Source organism: Glossina fuscipes, unplaced genomic scaffold, assembly GCF_014805625.2.
Source record: "Glossina fuscipes isolate IAEA_lab_2018 unplaced genomic scaffold, Yale_Gfus_2 28, whole genome shotgun sequence".
Classification (NCBI taxonomy): Eukaryota; Metazoa; Arthropoda; class Insecta; order Diptera; family Glossinidae; genus Glossina; species Glossina fuscipes.
This window is the reverse complement of record NW_023998423.1, coordinates 404,834-426,138: the sequence shown is the minus strand read 5'-3', so window position 1 is coordinate 426,138 and position 21,305 is coordinate 404,834. Positions and strand designations below refer to the sequence as shown.

The window sequence follows — 21,305 nt, the reverse complement described above, 5'->3', positions numbered from 1 at the left end:
TTAGTGGACACTCTACTTTGTTACATAACAAAGAAATACGTTCGAGACAGGTTAAGCTCGCCATTTATTGTAATTGTTATAGGTATATTAATTTTGGTAAATGGGTTGGCCTTTGGCCGTGTGTCTGTGTTCGGTTTTTGAAAATTTATGGTCGAGAATACTGAGAACTATCTTGAAATCGCACTCGTACGTCCTTCAATCCAAAATTTAAAAAAATGTAAGAAGCTTTCATTCTCGACTGATTATGTAGGACTGCTACTTGATCATAGGCTTTGTTCTAATTTCCACATAGAACTCCCTTTAAATAAACTTAAGTAAGCGCTTGGTTTCATGAGACGGTGGACTAAGGAGATTCATGGACCTAACGCTATAAAAAGGCTATACTCGCCTTTAGTAGGATTAATAATTGAATATGCATCTGTCCTATTGTCTCGGAAGCAACACTTGGTCTTTGCTTGTCCCTTTGTCTCCTTATGAAAGCGGATCGTTCTTGTTAGCCTTACCATGACCTGAGAAACGTACATTTATCCTCCGGGTTTCCCTCTTAATAAAGTTAATATAAGGCACTGTCGTTTATTCGATTCTTAAATCAACTCTCCTAAATGCGCTAAGCTTCCAATCTTGATGTGTGCGTAGAGTTGGAAAATTGAACTAAATTTTTTCACTATTGTGGTTTGCCAAGCTTTTGCATGTTTACAACGGCTTGGAAGTTTACTCCCAACTGGGCTTTGCGCTCTCTGTGAGTGTGCTCCTGCTCTCCCTCTCTCTCTCTCTCTCTCTCTCTCTCTCTCGTGATACAAACTACGGCCTATGCTGTGAATGCATCAAAAGTTTTAGGCAAAGATATTTATGGTCTGGTATTGCCGTAATGGAAAAGCTGCTTTGCGTCAATTACGTGTGTTGCTTGCGATAATTGCGGGCAATAGAAAATAAAATAAGTCATCTACCAGAGTCGGAAGAATTCTCGGTGCACTATCCACTGTCAATACCAGTGTGATTGCTGGCGGACAGCTTCATGCATTCGTTTATGCTACACTTCGATCTTTTTTTCTACATTATCCGTGCATACTATCCATTTTTCATATTTCGTTATCAAACAAAATGCAAAAATGCTTCGGTTTCATTTCGCAATTAGATATTTGATCCATTAAGTTTTTCACTTTTAATTCATATGATATTCATATCTATCGAGATTTCGTTGGCAGCCGTACCTGATAAAAACTATTCAAAAGCATTTTTTGAACCAATGTTTAGTCCTGGAGAATCGGTGTAGATACTTCCGAAAACAGCCATGGCCAGTCAGAAACTGGATTAGGTAATAGTTTACTTCGCCGTGGCGTCTTTCAACCCATCGTCTTAGGCTAGGGATAAGAACAAACGTCCATCTTCCTTTGGTCGTTCTTTCCCACCTCGACTGCCAAATCCTTAACGAGGCCGTTCGTTCGTCGCTTTTTATAACGCGCGAGGGAAGCTCGTTGCCGCGACGCCGTTCGTAGATGCGGCTCATCTCGTCGGGCAGAATCTCGACTGGCAGAGGGTCAGCTAGCAATGGCGCTGCTTTTTCCGACAAGGTACGGAATGCGCAAATCTGCCTCAGGGCGCTTAGGCGATGTATTTGCGCCAACTTTCAGTACAGTGCCCTCACCTTGAATGCACCGGCCAAACTGGGCTTCCGTGCATTATGATCGAAGTTATTACCGTGGTTATTACCCTTCGGTTGGTGAATCTCGGGCCTCTAATATTTCGCATGATCCTTGCTAGGGACGCCTGTATGCCGGCAGCTTTCTCAGCCGCGTACTCAACATGGTGCTTGATATTGAGTCAATGGTCAAGCATAACTTCAAGGTATTTAAGGGCAGGAGATGACCGCATCGTGAGCTACCCGACTCGTATGCAGCATGTTTCCATGCGCTTCCTGCTGCTTTATTAGGACCGCTTCCGTTTTGTGCTCTGCTAGCTCGAGCCCCATCTCTTCTAGCCACGACTTCACTTTGACGATAGCCCCGTTAGCTTTCCCTTCTACCTGCGCGACGTATTTTGCAACCACTACGATTACTATATCATCGGCGAAGCCGATGGTCGTTACCTCGGCAGGAACGTTAAGTTCGAAGACGCCGTTGTACATTATGTTCGACAGGAGAGGACCAAGGACTGACCCCTGTGGGACACCCGCCGTTATTTTATGCGATTGTTTTCCATCATCGCTATCGTACGCTAACGTGCGGTTCCAAAGGTAGCTTGGAACCCGCATTCTTATGAGGGTTTTGCGGATAATCCCCTAGTCCGCCGAGTTGAAGGCGTTTTTTACGTCTAGCCTAACGAGAGCGCAGTACTTTTTATTACCACCCCTCCACCGATCTCTGGCTACAGCGTCTGAGGCAAGCGCCACGACGTGGTTTATGGCACCTATCGTAGACGTCTTTCTTCAACCACAACTAGCAGGCGTTCATATACGACCCTTTCCAATACCTTGCCCATTGTGTCCAAAAAGCAGATGGGTCGGTATGACGATGGCTCCTTCAGTGGCTTATTGGCCTTCAGAATAAGGACCAGCCTTTGAACCTTCCATACGTCTGGGAATGTTCTTTCTTGCAGCAGCGTCATAAAGACGTCTGGCCTCCTTCGTATCGCTGCCTTTAAGGCCTTTTTTGGGACTGCGTCGGGGCCAAGGGTTTTTTTTTGTCTCCAATCCGTTTTCAGGCGCTTAAAGGCTCGTCGGCAGTAATTGCTGGTATCGCGTCCTCTTCTCTGCCGTGGAGGTTTACCACAGCATACGGCAGCCTCTGCGGGAAAAGTGTTGCTACTATTCGCCGGAGCGCTAGCGGACACGTGATTTGCGGCGTTTTGTACCCTCTGAACTTCTTTACAGCGACTTTGTGTGCCGTTCCTCACGGATTAATATCAGCATCCTGGCATATTTCCTCAAGCTTCTCCTTTTGCTAGCTCTTATGGCTTTCTTTAAGTCACTGCGCAAGTTTCTGTAGACTGTGAGCAGTTCATTAAAGTTTTCCCTTCCTCTCGAGCGCTGCACTTTTCTTTTGGCTTTCAAGCAATTCGCCGTTAAGGACGCTATCTCTTCGGTCCACCAATTGCATGGAGATCCTCTTCTGCTTGTATTTTTTCTTCCTGTGCCAGCAACTTTGTTACGTTTTGCTGGAGTTCACCAGCTATACCGTCACCACCCTCGTAGGAGTCCATAACGGTGTTAAAGACACCCTCGTTGAAGAATGCAACTCTCCGCCTCTGTGTGTGTGTGTGTGTTTCGACAAGTATATTCATCTTAATATTAACGCATAACTTCTTACTGCTCACGTAAGCTACGTTGGGCCAGCAAAGATGACGTGATTACATTTTGCTACCATAGCAAATGACTTTGAGGTTTGCTTTCAAAGAAAAACAAATGCATTAACATCAAAATTCATGTCATTTTCATTACTACTGAAACATTACCGCAAATGCAATATTACTTTATATTACATTCACTATATCTGCGCGGGGTAATGGGGCAAAAGGTGAGAGACATAGGGACACCGTTATGTCGTAGTTACTCATCCTTTCGATTACGAAAAATTAAGTTCCAACCACTAAGAATACATATACATGTAAATTTTGTGCATATGTGTGATGTCAGTTTTGTTCTTATTGCCATTATTGTTGCTGTTGTTACCGTTCATCTGTGAATAAGATTTATTGCTGCAACAAATGATATTTATTTGATTTTATTTGTATAAGTGCTGGTCCCTTATTCAAAGGAACGGTGATTTTGTCTTCTTTTATATTTGTTTTTGTTGTTTAAATTCTTATATGAAATGTTGAGAGGAAGTCAGGAGCTCGGAGTATGACGTGTTCGAATTCCAAAAAGGATAATTTACCATCACCGTCAACATCGGCTTCCTCCATAACTTTGTCGGCTATTTGTTGATGTTCCTCAGGGCTTAATTCATTTCTGGTCATGGTGGTCAGGCAGGCCAGCAAGTCGTTGCGCCCTATAAAACCGTCCTCATCAAAGTCTGCATAAGGACGAATAAGGAAAGCAAATTGAATGCCAAATGAAAGAAAGACAAAAAGAAACAAAAATACAAAAAAAATTGTTCTTTTTAATGAAAACAAACCAAATATGTTCATATATACACTCTATACACATATATATTTGCAGATGTATATATATGTGTACAACAAAATGAGGTGAGAGTGCGTTGAGAAAGATAAATGACTTCATAAACGTACGCACAAATTCATAAAGAAAAAAAAGCAGATATTTTTGTTCCTTCTGTCACTGTTTTTGATATTTTCTGGATCTACTCTTGTTGTTGTTTATGTCTGACGCATTTAAGTCGAGAAATTGGCCTCTTTACACCCATTAGCGAAGAATAACGTGTATATTCACTTTATCAACACGTTTGCAACGCCCAGAAAAAAAGCTTCAAAGATTTCGAAGAGTCTGCGCATTCTTGATTAGCAACAAATTCTAAATCGAACTAAGCCTGTCCATCCATTCCTCTGTCCACGTGCGTAATGTCTGCTGTACACATTCGATGAAGGTAGCAAAGAAAAATTTGGCAGAAGCATTGGAACTTCTTGAACGCAGGCAAGTATTGAAAATGGGTTAAATCGGCCCAAGGACGCCCCTACAGTACTACGTAAACTAAGAGCACGTCCATTTGTTAAAAAAAAAGAATAAAATTCATCTTTTGCTTGCTACTCATAAACATCAACGGATAAACCCAGAAAAACATATATCCTATGGGCAATGCTGCAGTACCTGTTCAAAAACGGGAAAAATTGACCATGTCCGTCCAATAAGTAAGCTTCAAAAATTCCATAAACTATATAAATTATTGGCCAATTTCAAATTCGAAATTCATCTAAGCGGTCTGTTTATTCGTCTATCATGTTATATCAGTGGCAAATATTTCCCCGTTCGCAAAAATGAAGATTTTGCATACAAACTTCCAAGTAAATTTAAAAATAACTCAAACAGGTCCAAGGATAGGTTTGCAAAGCCCACAACAAAAAGTGTGAACACGTTCGCTTTCCGAGTTCTTTTCTTGTGACTCATAAAGTACAACACAAACACCAAATAAACTTCCATTTTCATTTTGAATAGAAAAAATCAGCTGCGCCCACATGGTATTACGAAGTATGAGCGTTTAAGTCTTTTCCTTTGTTTTTAGTTTTTTTTTTACGATATTGGTGGTGGGTATGAAAGATTCGACCATGATTGAGTGTAATTTTCTTTCTTGGCTTTTTTTAGCGTTTAACTTTTCTTTAGAAGTTGTAAGCCCAAATGCACACTCGTTTCCAGATACCCGAAAAAAGAAAAAACAAAAAAACCCCAGCAGTTCTTGCCCATAAATTACACAGATATACATTACTTTAGGTTTATATGTGCGTTGCTGTCACAGAGCAAATTCGAAAGTTTTAGGTTTTCATATGAGTTGAATATTTTTTCCTTCTGCTATCTCTCTCGCCATCTCCCGCTCGCTCTCTTTCTTCCTCTGTCTCCATGTTTACCATACCGTGCAGACTTGCAGTAAAAATTTTCAGCTTCATTTCTTTTCCTCCCGATAACTGGCACCTGTTTGTAACTTCCCTTCACATTTGCCTTTGTCTTCGGTGTCAATATTTGCATAAAATATTTCAGAACGACTATAAACTTTTGTTTTTGACTTTAGCTCTGTCTCTCCCTATGTATGATCTTACACATGTGCTTACGAATATGAGTGCGTGTGTTTAACAGTTGGTTTCTCTGTAACATATTGACTTAATGCCTTGTGATTTTGTGATTTCCCATTACAGACATCTCATGTAAACAAATGCATACGTGGTCATCGAGCACATCGAGTACATTATGCTACTTATGCTGTAAGTTCTGTTACAAGCTTTTCTCGTACTTTTCAATAATTAATGAACACAGTCAATCAAATGTTTGCACGGCTATTGGATTATCTGATTTGTTGAAAATGTTTTTGTTTTGTTCCGTTTTTTTTTTAATTTTGAAAATTTACCATAAATTTTGAAAGCATAAAATACTTTAATATCACGCGGTGCCTGTTCACTGAATACCGATAAAGCATCGAGAAAATCTTCAAACGATAGATCGCCTTGACCGTCACGTGAGAAGGCCTCACAAATCCGACGACGAAAAGGATTTTCTTTTAGTTCAGGCATTTTCTCAATGCAATCACGAGGCACCCGAACTGTAGAAGCTTCACCTTCGGTCATCTGTCGCGGCACCAAGTCAGGGCGTAATTCACGAAAGCGTTTGTGCACACTATGCATCATCGGAAAAAACAAGAAAGAATGAAAGAAAGAAAGAAAGAAAAAGAAAAGGACTGAATTAAAAGGTCGCATATATACGAAGGTGAGTGACATGTGCTAAATCGACATTGTCAACTTTTAAATGATACATAGAACGTGATAAGAAGATTTGTATATGCATGCGTGAAGAATAACCTTCTTACCGTAAAATCTCTTTGCGTGTGAAAAACGTGCAATCCTTTAAGAGTGGAAGTCATCAGGAAGTAATGTTTGAGAAATGCCAAAAAGTATATGAAAAATAAGAAAATGTTTTTTATCAAACACCTCTTAAAGAATTTTGCTTTTCTTGTTGTTCTATGATTATTACTTTCTTGATCATGATTGTTTGTTAATACATCGTCTTTCTTTTTAAGATGAAACTTTTTACTTTATATAAATCTAAATCTTTCCTTTCTAAACAAAAATAATTAATCATACTTTTACTTTTTGCACCATTAGCTTATAATAAAGAGTCTTCAATAAATCTGAGATTAATGTATGGAGGTTCGGAGCAATGTTTGAGTAAGCATTACGCGCTTTAGATAACATATTGTTCGATAATTTCAGGGAATAGCACACCGACGTCGTCTCTAACGAAAAATGCACATTACTTTTAAAAAGTTTGTCCAATTCTCAAACGGCTTTTATCAAAATTGCATTTCATTTCTATCATATGCTTATGCTTCTTATGTGTGTAACGATAGAGCCCCTACGTTTTCAAAAAGACACCCATAATACTGAACTCTGTTGACGCGATTGCACGGGAAAGTATTAAAAACCTCGTAAAAATTATTCACGATAAACGGAAAATGAATTTAAAATACATTGCTAGCATCATAAAAATATTAAAGTTCTGTAGATGCATTATACCGCGCAAAAATGTTGGCATCAAGAGGACATTTAGTTTATTCACAGTAGACAAAAATATAGACTTAGACAGCCTTCACTACGAAAGAAGGCATGAAAACGGGACACAGCGTGTGTGCGTAGAATAGAATCCGTGAACTTCACCTGTTCCTGGAGCAGTTCTAACTAAACACTCAGATCGCTGGCAGTTTCCTTGATGAATCTCGGGGCGTCTAAATTGTTTGTCATTATTAATACTCAGAGGCTTTCCTTTAAAAATTCTACGTTACGTATTGCAAATAGTTTATGAATGATCGGTCAAGTTCAAATTAGAATTGGTTAGGATGCTCAAACTGATTTACAAATATTTTTCATTGATTTAGTTCACAATTCAGTTTTGTAATTAGAGCCGCATCCGGCCAGAGAAGAAAATCTACTCTATTTCCAATTATTGTGATTATTATTATTGCAATGTTCGCAACGAAAAGAAAAAATTGCTTTTTTTAAAAGTTTTTTACCTAAAGGTTTAATAATATTGAGAAGAATTTATTGTAGTAAAGCAATGTCATGTTAAACAATAATTCGACATTTTTCCGACATTTTTCCATCACTTTTAATATACCACGCGAAACGGGGAAAAAAATTAATTAAATGTGAGCTGGCGGTCAACTTTTACTTACACGTTGCCATTAACCTTTTACACTTGTTGTTTTTATATTTTTAAAGTATTATACAAACACTGCGTTGGGTTTTTCTCTTTTTATTAGTCAATAATTACGTTCAGAATTGTTACTATTGATCGAACAAAAGAAAAAAAGAGAGCAAAGCTACCTGATAGTCATCCAGTTGTTGTTCAGTGAATGTTACAATTTTGTTGCCCATTTTTATTATATATTATTGGAAATGATTAAACACAACTTCAAAAAAAAAAAAGAGAAATTGTTTTTAAAAAAAAAGGAAAATTTTTTTTTTTTTAAATCGTTGAAATATCATTTACATTGAAATAACTAATTGTTAACAAATTGAATTTTTTTTTTTTTATAGTAGATTCCTGTCTTTTTTTATACAAAATCTATGAGAAGCATAAAATTTTTAAATGTTTTTTGTAGAAATATCTTTTTGTTTTTTCGCTTGAGCTTGTTTTTCTGCTCGGCCAGCACTGTGAATAATTCTAGCGTGTGATTTTTTCACAACTAAAACCATGAGTTTGGAAAATGTTTTTGCCATTTCTGCTGCTGCTGTTATGTTCTTTACGTTCCAGTTATATGTACATATGTGAAAGGCTGTTGCCTTCGTGCTGTGTCTGATAAAACGTTCTTGTTGTTGTGGTTGTTGTTATTATTGTTTTTAAATACATCAACAACAATAATATCCTGCCAAGAATTTTGCGTTCACAGCTCTGGGGGGATGAGTAAGGAGGTCAGGTTGTTGAAGGCGTAGAAAGGTATAAATGTTGCTTGGGTTTAAATGGTTCTTTTCTCATTGTCTTCTTTATACATATGTATTCATATGGAAATTAATTAAGGCGTGTTCACGCGTTCGTACTTACGTGTACGTATGCGTTTGTTTAAGGCAACGACTAACTTGACAGCTTGCTTTTATTGTAATGGTCTGTGTCTAAGGTTTTAGGTGAGTCTAGCTATTTGTAAATGGAATTTTGATGAAAGTTTTATAAAATGAAATGCACGCAGCAGTCGTCTGAAAGTCATTTGTTATTGTTTTATCTATTATTCATGGTATAAATTAAAAATTCTTAATTCAATTCTTGACTCAATTTTATTGTAATTTATCTTATCATTTCTATTTTTTAATATTCATAATTATCATATCTTGGCTTTTTTTATTTTTACTCTTTATTTTCTATCTTTTTGTTTTCACTTATAATTCTATACAATAAATATGTTTGTATGCAAAGGAAATATAGTTAGAGAGTTTATATTAAACACTTTTTTTTTTGTTTTTTAATCACTTCAAGAATTTTTAGTATACGGTAATGGGTTTGGATGTGTGTCGACGTGGGTGTTTGTATGCGTCTGCTAATGTATTTAGATATACGCTAATGCAGTAGTTTAAATATACATATATTTATTTTAATTTATGCCAAAATTGTTTCCTTCTTATTTATGTTAAATTATTATTTTTATTCTTTTCATAAAATACCAACAACGTATACAGAGCGTTATAATTATAGTTTTATTTTTGGTTACCAAAGTTAAAAAGGCGAAAAGAAAACAGAAGCAGAAGTAAATCAAAGAATATTGCACACTTAGCGTTCAAAAACAAAGTTTCCAAAAAGTCAAATAAAAGTCAATGAAATAATTAAGGAAAACATGACTTTCGTTCCGTATACCAGTATATAACAGTAATACTAGAAAAATCTCAGGCATTTGTTGCCCGTGGATTTTTTCTTCCCTTTCCCCTTTTTAATAATTTCCTTATACAGCTGTGTGTCAGGCGTAACATACCGGGGGACCGTATAAAAACTTATTTATTTTAATTTTTACTTCTTTCGTTGCTCTTCTATCTTCTCTCAAGTCTGTCCAAAGGCACAGCCTAGCAATTAAAGATCTGATGAACAGAGATATTTTCAATAGCGTTTGTCATTAGACCAAATTTCATCAATATATCCCAAAAACTATGACTTGCAGGCTCAACAGAAGAATTCATTACGCCAGGCGGACAGACAAGGGATTGGTGTAAAAAAATGTGAATATATTCCAGGCCCTTCTGGGTGTTGTAGACGTCCGAATAAACTTAATATGTTTTTGTACCACAAGTGGTGTAGGGTATAAACGACCTAATACTAGAAATTCTACAAATTTTATACCAAAGGATAGAAAGGCAAGAAATCATTAGTTTCATGATTCGTTCGTACGTTCACGCCAGACTTAGCCGACTTTTGGCATTAAGCTGACACGAGCGATAAGAAAGAAGAATTTTATGTTAAATTTGTTAATCGTGTTAAAGTTACCAAGATCGATTCAGAACCGTTTTCATTCAGGGAAGGTAACTGAAGTCCTTTTGGATGTCGCATACATCTGAAAAAACTTAATATATCTTTGTGTCATTGGTCGCGTAGGGAAAAATGGATAAAAAGTGATATAAAAGAAAAAAAATTGGCCTTTAAAGTGCTTAGGAGATTTAAGATAATAAGACTGCGGCATTGTAACATACTTTTTGAGGGGATTTTCTCTACATTGAAAACAATGTTAATGATTCTTTAACTATGGTTAGCTTCAGAGTTTCTCATTTAAGAAATGTTTGACAAAAATTTTCAGATTCAATCTAGTAGCTCATAGTAGATTTTCAATATCAAGAATTAAACGCTCAATGAACTGGGCTTTACTTGAGATCTTCGTATATGAGGGGTTTTGTTTATCGAAAGAAAAACTTTTTTCATTAAAAGTTTGTTATTATGATCATAGGCGGGTAAAGTTATTAATAAAAGAGCTTTTCTTACCCATTCTTAAGACTTCCTGTTTTCCTTCAGACATTATTCTGTTAAGCCGCATTTTTCCGTGCGCTCGTACTACGCAATATATTCTGAGAGTTTGAGTCGGCTTAGCTGCCTCATTTGGCGATTATTAGTAAGATTTTGGAATTTTCATGTCTCAAAATTTAAGACAAAAGACTGAATGTAACTCTACAAGTTTTTAATGCCGGATATTCAAATAATTAAGCTAAAAGCTAGTTCATCTGAAGTCTCAAAGCCTATAGAACGTACAAAACAATACTAAACGTTCCTTGTAGGGATATTGTTCTCCTATTTTAGTGGTTTATGCGACACTTGTTCTAATAACTTTTCCACCTTTGAACATCTCGAAATCTACCACTGAGCCACTGAGCCGGGTTATAATAAAAACTTCAGCGATATTTGTAAATTGTTAAAATATTTGAAGAAAATTCCTATACGCTTGTAACATGATCACGGTCGGAAAGAAGTGAGGAAGGGAAAACAAGATGGTCAATGGTCGCGGCGTAACGAAGGCTTATCATAGAGCTGTGTAAAATGTAAGAAGAACATTGCGATTCTATCCGAGTTTCCAGGTTATCTGCTTTGCAGTTAAACATAGGCTTATTCCTGCTTGTGTAAAAGAAAACGTTTCGTCGTTTCCTTCGCGATTCAGTTTGAATAAAGTATGCGCTCCGCTTACCCAGTAGATAAAAATCTCGGCTGCCAAATAGCTGTTCGGGTATTAAAAACTTGGTGCAGTTTGATCGTACTTGAGTGTAGCTATAGAGCTTGCTTAGTAAAGCCATAACATTTGCTGATTCGGCACATCCACTGGCTGCGGACACAGTTTGCCGTCTCTTGCTTTTGAAAAGATTAACTTTTGCCTCAAACTTAAAAGCCTTACCGTAGTTGTATAGAAGACCTTGTGGCAAATTTTGGGCAAATTGTTGAGTCTGCATCCGTGTCGGGTAAGTTTAGCTTTAGTCTTGAGCTGTATGAATAATACATATAAGGGAATATATGGATTTTCATCAAAGCAAAGTCATTTTCAATTTTTGTTTAAAATAAACGCTTCGAAATGAGAAAATTTATATGAAAGCATTTGTTATTTAATTTTTTTTATATATAAAGGGAAGCAACTTATTAAAGCCAATATGGAAATGTTCTCATGCGCTTCATGCTCGATTTGCTAGCTTACTACTTCTAATTCGGCTGATAAGAATTCATCATTTCTACTGCATCAATCAAGAACAAGAAGCAATATATCACAAACAGACAGAACTGAATTACAGCAAACGAAATATTTTGAGAGGATCTTTAAGCAAATTACGTCCTCCATGTGATCGGATATCCTGACTTTTTAATTCCTGTCCTCTTGCTGTAAGAACTGTAGAGTTTTATTTTGATTTTAAAACGAGACAATGGTGTAAAACTACAAATTGTTTCAAACGAAGTAACTCTTAACAAAAGAAAACAATTACATCAAATTATATTAAAAAGTAAAATTATTAAGACGAAGCAAAGAAAATATATTACATCTATCTGAGCTTGAATGCCTTGCACAGCAATGTCTCTTAGTCTGAAAGATCGGTTTAATTTTCAAAATATGAATCTCAAAGACGAATTCTTTCACTTTTAACAACCAATTATAAAATTGAAGTGGATTCTGTCTATTTCATTACTTTACAGTAAAATTTAATCGTAAAAAAACGCATTCGAAGAAGACTTTAATGATAAAATCATATTAGAATTATTAAAAACCCAGTTAATTACATTGTAATCGTATACATAATATTTCACAATAGCGTTTATTTTATTTATATTTTTTATTTTTTAATGATTTTAGTTAATCTTTAATTAATGATTTTACCATTTAAATGTCGTAATAATTTTATAAATATAATTTTACATTTAGTTTTTTTTTAATTGCTTTTTTTATATTTCTTTCTTCATAACTTTTTCAGTAACTAACATTTATGTTACTTTTTCTAATAGTTTCGTTATTAATTTATTTTTTATTTTTTTGTTCAATAATATATATTTTTATTATAATCATATTACTTCTTATTGCGTAGCGAATACATTTTCTCGTATACATGGTATAATTCATTTATAGTCTGTAATTAGGAAATTTTTCATCAGTTTTTTTTTCTTATTGTTTTGTCTTACATTATCAATAATGAATTAGTAATAAATATTTACAATTAAAATTATTTAATAAAAAAAAAAAAAGGGAAAGTTTTAATATGAACTTGATATTTATTTATGTCGACCATTATGAAAAGTATCTTAAACCATGTATTTTTCTTCCCAAAATATTTTTAAAATTTCATAATGAATTCAATTCTGTTAACAGATGGGTCAAGTAAGTCAATTTAATGGATATTTGCCCTAAGTTTGTAGCGCGGAAAACAAAACACACAACTCTAAATTCATTTTTAATTTTTGACTTGGGTCATCTCTATAATTTATTTTTTAGTATATGGGCTCATTAAGTTGATTTTGGTACCCTATGCCTCTTGTGGTGAAGGGGATTTTATGTTTGTTGGGATGTGTACTGGATCCAGAAGGACTTGAGATAGATCCATCTTTCTTAATAGATTTAGGCTTGTCTGCCAATATGCCCGCCTGATACCTGTCCAGGTATTTTTGTTACAACTTTATTTCTTTGTAGTTTCAGGTGGTCAAGAATGAGATGACAACGTATTCTGTCGATGCAAAAGGTTTCCAACTTGGCTGAGTCTTACTAGTGTGCGCGAAAAACAATGAGCCCAAAAATTTTTATATTTTATGGAAGATCGTAAACAATACCTAACGTAATTTTTTCTTCAACAAAATCACTTATCATAAATATCGGAAAGAACAGTTTTTGTGCTGTACAAAACCGAACGCATCTGAAACACTAATGACAATTGTGATGTGAAATGTAACGCAGATATCTGTGACAGAGGCACCAATTTAGCAAAAGACGTTGATTTGAAAACCAAGATTTTTAGGGTTACACAGTATTACATTGTAGACAAAACATAACGTCGGTGATCATTAGTTTAGGTCCGTCCATCCAACTTATAAGACAGATAGCCCCAGATCACTTCACCACATTAATTAATGTGCGGCTTAAGAAGAATGTGCGTAATTGTATATCTAACTGTAGCTGGCCAGTGCAGATTCAGACTGTATAATTTCCGTAGCATCAGACATATTCTAGGAAAGACACCGCCCTAGTGCACGTTAAAGTTAAGTTTTCTGTCCAGAATTACCCCCACATGTGGCGTACCGTCCATCCAATCACTAAGTTTCCCACTTAATCTAATACAGAACTTGCAAGAACTACTCGAGAAGAGTTAAAAAGTATAGCTTTACTCTTACTTGCGTTGATATAAAGCATATTATCGATCATTCAAGAGATGATGCGTGCTAAACATTCGGATTCCTTAAGATCTTTTGATGAAATTTGGTACACCAATGCGTTTTGCCCCACCGGCGAGCATTATTGAAAATATTTCGGATCGGACCATTTTTTCGATCAGATTCCATATAACGCTTTATTTTGAGAAGTGATCATGTCAGAAGGTTTAAAGTGTTGTTAACAACTATCTTAACACTTTACTAACTGATCGGCTGGTCGGTTAAGCGAAGAGATGTTCGCCATGGCCAACTATTACGTTTTTTCTTGTTAAACTATGGATTATGAATTGAAATGATTGTGCCGTAGGTGTGGGGCTTTCATTATCCTCAAATTTTATTAGTGCTGGTGCTGCCTTCATATGAGTTTGTGTACGATATGCCAGACGATATATCCGTTATTGTAAATGTCACAACTGTCTACCGCTTTGTCACAAAACCGAATCTATATTCTAACCATTTTTTTATCTCTTTTTTTCTTAAAAAGGCTATTAATGAAGGGTTGCATCCGTTCTAGGAATTTTCGTCATTTGTTAGTTGTGAGTGGAACGAACCGAAAGTCTTTCATTTATTATATAAGAAAACAAGATCTTAACCATCGAAGACATTTTAAGCACAGTTTGTGACGAAAACAGTCAATAAGTGTATTGTCATCTCATTTCCTTCATTCAATAATGTTAAGTGTTAAGACGTTGATGTATAAATTTGCGAATTACTCAGATTACACGTTTTATCGCTAATCATATTCATCTCAACTCCTTCTCAGAGCATATATTTTAACACTAATCGCATTCGTTTCAAGAATTGAACACAATCGACACAATCAATTCGTTTTAAAAATTGAAACGTATTTGATTTGTTCAAGAAATCGATCAATCCAAATTGAACCGTTGTATCAAGTTTCTTTCTCGTTAACCTTGTAACAATAAATCCGTCTTTTATAATAAAGGTATATACCGAGGACTTTCCAATCAATTGAGTTGTGATGATATATCATTTGCCCAAATTACTTCCCACAACCTATTAAAATTCATTATATACGCTTTCCCTTTACTATATAACCTTTCTGGCTGGTTAACATTTTCCAACATTTATTAATTGTAAAATTTTTATATAAAAATTAAAATAAAAATATTGCACTAGAGGAAAATAACGAATAGTCTTTAAAAGCTTTTGCACGGGAACACTAACCAAATTCATTGTATTTTATGGATTATGGATTAGTTGAGAACAGTTTTAATAAAAAAAAAAAAAAAAATCTTTCAAAGTATTTTGCTAGTTATCTACAGGGCTTTTATCTTCTATTTTTCAAGCCCCGGTGGCTTTTTCTATATTTATAATTCCTTTGGGTATAATTATTCGTGAGACTTTTGTTTTTTGTTTCTCTTTTTGCTTTCTTTTTTTAAAAGTCATGGTTCGGAAACCCATAGTCGGAAAAGCTCTCAAAGCTTTTCAATAAATTTCAGTAGACCGAGTTATGATGTTCGTAACTATTATGAGCGGCTGCGGCATGATGTAAGTACGACGGTATAGAGGCGGTGGCATTCAATTCGGAAGCTCTTCTCCTCAAAGCCGCAATACTATGACCGCGCCAGACATCATCTTCATTAGAGCCATCTGTCGGCGATTGCATCGATTGATGACAGTGCGGTAACAATTGTTGATGACCGGCAGATACTTGATTATTAATATTACCATCAGTACTAGTATCTGTGTGATGTTGTTGCTGTTGTGATGTTTGCTGTTGCTGCTGCTGTTGTTGTTGTTGAGTTTGATGATGATATTTCGTTTCATGCTGGTGACTTTGCTGTTGTTGAGGGTTATTTTGAGGCGGCGGTGGTTGTTGCTGATGATGAGGTTGAGCGCTCTATCGGAAAGTGCAAGAATTAATACATTTACCCTTATCTATTGTGAACTTTAAATTATGTAGAGATATGTGTGGCCGCAATTGCGCGTATGTGTTTGCGCTCTCTTAGCTAAGCTTACCATTTCACCATTCATTTCATTTTGACTAGTATTCGGTTGGTTGGACAGTGGCGGTGTCACTGAAGAACAAGAATTTATATTTGGCGGTGTAGTAGCAGTAGGTGAGCCATTTCCTACACAACCCACTCCACCGCCACCAACACTATGCTGATACATCATGGAATCTCCTAAAGATGGAACGTTACGCACAAGATTATATTATTATTATTATTATTATTTTTTTTTTTATCTTAACCTCTGCAATTGCAGTCTTATTAATATGAGTTATTTGTATAAAGTAAAAAACATACCTAACGCATTTAATCCATAATGTTGATAACTACCAGCACCCATGGCGGAACCTAAATTTATACCAGAATTTAAACCACTATTTAATGAAGATGAAAGCGTAGAAGATTGATTTAATTGACCAAAACCTTTATTCATAATTAAAAATGTTAATAAATTTAAGAGAACAGAGTATTGAAAAGAGAAAAAGAAAGAAATTTTTAAGCACTGATGGCACCGTATATATATATATATATGTATACATATATATACATATATATATATGTACGCATATGTATGTATGACATGCAATTTGTCTTTATAAACCATGAGTCATATACTTACCGGCTGTCATGGGATTAACGCCAACACTCCAGCGATCACCGCCGAACATACCGGTCCCACATAAACTTTCACCCATAGCTATATTCGTGATATTTGCTCCGAATGGCGGTAAACCGTGAGAGGGCAGTAAAGCTCCGGGTGTACGAAAGACATTAGTAGTCTTCTTGCGTTTCTTCCATTTGGCTCGACGATTTTGAAACCACACCTTCGTAAAACAATACAAAACAAAACATTACAATTAAATTTTTCAACTCCATCCATTTTCTCTTCATGTTTTACATGTATTTAATCAAGATCAATTATGACAAAGTGTGTTTACATACACTTCATTTATTTGCATATGATTACGTAGTCATATAAAACCCAATCTTCTAGTTACTCGTTCTACTTTCTAAAACTATGTCTTGTTAATACATGTTGTTACATGTTTCATGTTAATGGCCGCTCAACCACAGACAACTCATGTTCTTATAACAGCATGTACATATATATTGAACATGCAGTAGTAATGTAGTAGTAGTAGTAGTAGTACCGGTTTTACAATAGTAGTGTAAGTCAGCAAACTAAACCTCTATATTCTGGTATTAAATGATTGAGATTTACTCATACTTCACACTTTCAATCAAATTTAAAATTTTAAGATTTTCGTAATGCATATATATGTGCAAGTGTCTGTCTTCAAAGAGGTAACAGTAATTACTCGGCTAAAAATAAAAAACTCTTGATGCCAACAAAGTTGTCAGTTGCCATTCCGTAAAAGTTATTGTGTGACAGCTACATGACTATGGACGTGTAGTAAGGGAAGACACTTTCTCTTCCGGCTTTGGAGTATTGGAAGAAAGTTTTGCCTACTTTAAAATCAAAAGATTTTACAGGTTATGTAGCATATTTTCAGGCAAATAAAATGTTTTTAATGAATGCGTGAATATTGTTCTTCAAACCGACAACTAAGAAATATCTTTTGTTGGAAAAATAAGGATGGTTTTTGTTTTGGATTACATATCTGGGCATTGCCAAAAGTACTGTTTATATCGATTGGAAGTTAAAATTTGGTTACTAATTATATAACTTAATTGCCCCAAACACTTTCGATAATTAGGAATTTTTTTTGTACAAAAATTCATATTATATTTTGCTCTTGTCATAGACCTTTTAATATACTTTATCGATTGCTTATATAGACAAATCTTTCTCGTTGAAAAGTTGAAATATTACATTTCGTCTTTTAAACGCTTAAAAATTTGTTAAACATTTTCCTTAATTAATAGCATTCAAGATATAATTTTAAGTCAAAGGAATCACTTTAATACATGGAAAAGTTGATAAATGTGGCAAAATAAACACACTGATAAGTTATTTACAAGGCATGTGTGGGTGTAAGAATGTAGAAAAGGACCCAAGATCCTGCTCTGCCTCGTATCGCAAAATCTATTTAAGAAGCATTAGTAGCGTTAAATTGCAATGAAATATTCTTTCCGCTGTGTTCAGTGCACGTTGACCTTTATGGTTATTGTCTGCTCTAGCGGCATCGGGAACTCCACATAAAGAAATCACCGAAAGTTGCGAAGGTCGTCTGATTGCAAAATTCTTCCCCTCATAATCCCTTACTATGGAATCCCGAGGCTTATCAAAGGTCTATACGCTATTGAGGAGATCAGAAAAGTAGTAGTGTGATTGGGAATCCGGAATTCCTGGGTCCATACTTCTCCTTAGACACTGAAAACCCACAAAAGAATAAGGTTGACGGCCCTCTAGGATCTGTGAATAACACGATTTCAAGAGTGGCTATATATCAAATACCGGCGACAACGTAAATGCATTGTTATCCGAACTGTAGGGACCGTGGGCGTCAGGACACCCAATTCGATAACTCACAGGCGCAAAGAGTGGGTGCATGTGAAAAGTCGGCGTGGGTGTAATGGATTGGCTCACCGCTGCGTACCGTCTCTCGGGGAGCATCGTGATGGATGTGCATTATCTCGATTTTTTGAATAGCTGCATAGTATGTTGCTTGGTCTTATTAAAACTTTATACTATATGTTAAGCTGTCCAACAGATGGCCTATCAATACGTTGGGGTAAAAGTGAACTTGCATCACGGCGAAACCTTTCATTTGAAAAAAAAATACGATTCAGTGGCGACACAACCGTCAGCGGTCACTAAACTTTGTGAATATTACTACGTTTACACACACACAACCTTGATCAAATACTCCTGCACACGAAAGCAGTTTTGGACTCAAAAGATTTACGGGTATCATTATTTTACTTAGGTGCTGAACTTATATCGCCGCAAACAGCTGCGTGACAGCTGTTCTTCAGTAAGGTAAACAAGCCATGTACTGACTCAAATTAGGCACAAAAATCCAATTTCTAGTAAAGATACACCGCCAAGAAAACTCTCGCTCGCTTTCTCGCTTTACCAACTGCATTTTCTATTATAGATACTCGAAATATTTATAAAATTTATACGAGAAATTTGTATTTTTTGACAAGATATCATCCAATTATTGGATAAGGAAATTACAAAGATTACGCAAATTTTATTTAAGCGTATACTTACAGAATGCAACGTACAAAGAATCTCAAAAAATTAGGCGACATAACTTAAAAATAGAGAAATAACTGGGGCGTCCTTATGAAAAGGCTCGGTTGTTTTAGCTTACATAAAATGCTGTTCACGATTTTCCGATGAAAATATATTAGACTCATTTTTTAATAGCTTCAATAACTTCAGCGTTATATAATGAAAAAATGTCAATTTTCGTCAATTATATGCAAGATTTCTCTAAAATAGCTTGGTTTTTTTTTTGCCTACACTTAGGCGATCATTTTTAATAAAAAGTGTAATATATGTTTAATAGAGAAAACTGAAATTTTATTTCAATTTTCTTCATCTGTTTTTTTTTTTTGGTATTTATGATCTCACAAAGTTCCATGAAAGCAAGCAGCTGTCCTCATTTTTGTTTTTGATCCATTTTTTCTCTCAAGTAAACACATTTATAAATCATTGTCAAAGTCATTATTCATGCAACCTACTGATTGCCTTTTCATGTCTTGTTAACTTTTTTCATTTTTTTTTATTTTTGTTTTGTTATCTCTTATGTTATTTTTTCTTTTTTTTCACGTAGTCTGTTCATCACATTCACGTTATTTATTCATAAGGGCGTAACGTAATTTTACAGTCAAAATATTTTTTTTTACGGCATTAACATGTAATTTGTTTTTTCTTTTCCCCATATCATCGCAATATTACAGCAACAATGCTAACAGTTGTCTGCAAGCGGTAAATAAAAAATTAAACATAATTGAGCGCACACCCCGCTATCAAGACATCTAAGTGTTTTCGTTAACCGACATTTTAGCGCCTGTTTATGCTTTCTCGACTTATATAGCCTTGTATATGCACACGTAATATATCGTAACCATTTAATGGCCGATAATGCCCCGGAAATAGGCAATAATTTCTGCTGCTACCCATCATCAAGCACACCTAAAAGTAGGCATGCAAAGCACGTTTAAAGCATAAAAATCGATTTTTCATAACTTTGGAAACACGTTTCATTAGAATGTTGTCTTTTGTTTTTCCTTTAGCTTGCAAAGAATACAAAAACACGAAACAAAATCAATGTCAATTAAAGTTCGGAAAGAGAACAAAAAAACAACAAACACGTTTAATAATGTTTTATGAACTAGTCAAGGTCATGCAGATATAAGAAAAATTTCAAACGCGCACACACAATCCTTAAAATTTATTATTCGTTATAAGTTTTCTTCCTTTTTCTTTTTGTCCTTTCCTTTTCAGTTTATTATAAACTTTGTTCAGTTAATGCACTATTACCCAAAAATAAAGAACAAAAAGTTAACTGTTAACTTGCAGACAGTTATCTGTACGTACATGTATGTATAGACAGATGCAGCACATAGAGACACAGTCGCAAGTATAGACAGACAGCTGAGTATACAACACGACCATTATAAGCATAATATATAATGTGTGTATTGGTGGTGATAAATACCCGTGGGATTATCGTCAACATTACATGCAAAGTTACTTTACTGGAAATTATTGCCGAATGCTGTCTGTCTCTATTTTTGTTTCTTTTCTTCAGCAAAGTGTTGCATTACGTTTTTAAAACCGAATTTGATTGTGGCCTACCGTGAAGATTAACAGAAAGCAAGTTACTTTGAATCATTTCATATTAGCTCGTGTACCATAATTGATTGCATGAAGATGCATTGACTCGACATATCGATCGTGCACCACATTTGACTTATGATATACATATGAAATCGTGTGTTTGTGTAATTTTGCAGAATAAAAAACCATATCATACCTTACCATAAATATTGAATTATCCATTTTGTGATTTCGAAAGTAAACTTTAATAAAACAATCTTCTACTTGAGCTTTGGATCAAAGTTTGCATTCACTTTACTGTTTGGACCTTGCCATTATTTACGGAATACAAATACATTGATATGTCAAGCGTTGTTGAACGACCCATATTGTTATATGACAAACATTACGCTAAGCCATGATGCCCTCGTTGACATACATGTTACTGAAATAGGATTGTCAAATCTAGACCAAGAAATGGTTAATCGTAAGTTTCCTCTCATATATAAATGATTTGTGTAGTGACTTCTAATGCCGTTTATTTTGGGACTGAGTATCATGACTACGTTCAGAAAAAAACACC

The 21,305-nt window shown here is 35.2% G+C and overlaps 3 protein-coding genes across 5 annotated transcripts in view; 1 reads left to right on the top strand and 2 right to left on the bottom strand.

The window, feature by feature from the left end:
• The window catches only part of LOC119636583 (inositol-pentakisphosphate 2-kinase), a 100,588-nt gene that overhangs the window by 27,265 nt on the left and 52,018 nt on the right, over positions 1 to 21,305 (top strand). The gene's annotated exons all lie outside the window — the stretch shown is intronic.
• LOC119636585 (calcium and integrin-binding family member 2) lies at positions 3,793 to 8,065 on the bottom strand. The gene is made up of 4 exons (XM_038032026.1): positions 7,978 to 8,065; positions 6,465 to 6,499; positions 6,009 to 6,274; positions 3,793 to 4,010 (listed from the first exon to the last, which is right to left on the bottom strand). Exons 1-4 carry the CDS (start codon positions 8,026 to 8,028, stop codon positions 3,793 to 3,795), a joined length of 570 nt encoding a protein of 189 aa, XP_037887954.1. The 5' UTR covers positions 8,029 to 8,065.
• LOC119636584 (homeobox protein orthopedia) overlaps positions 15,158 to 21,305 on the bottom strand; it is a 50,375-nt gene continuing 44,227 nt past the window's right edge. For 2 of the 3 annotated variants that reach the window (XM_038032024.1, XM_038032022.1), the window contains exons 5-8: positions 16,604 to 16,808; positions 16,282 to 16,407; positions 15,992 to 16,158; positions 15,158 to 15,872 (exon numbers count right to left, since the gene is read on the bottom strand). In XM_038032024.1, coding sequence (XP_037887952.1) covers positions 15,468 to 15,872; positions 15,992 to 16,158; positions 16,282 to 16,407; positions 16,604 to 16,808 — 903 coding nt within the window. In that variant the 3' untranslated portion in view covers positions 15,158 to 15,467. The remainder of the gene's footprint in view (positions 15,873 to 15,991; positions 16,159 to 16,281; positions 16,408 to 16,603; positions 16,809 to 21,305) is intronic. The other variant, XM_038032023.1, reaches the window with a different exon arrangement.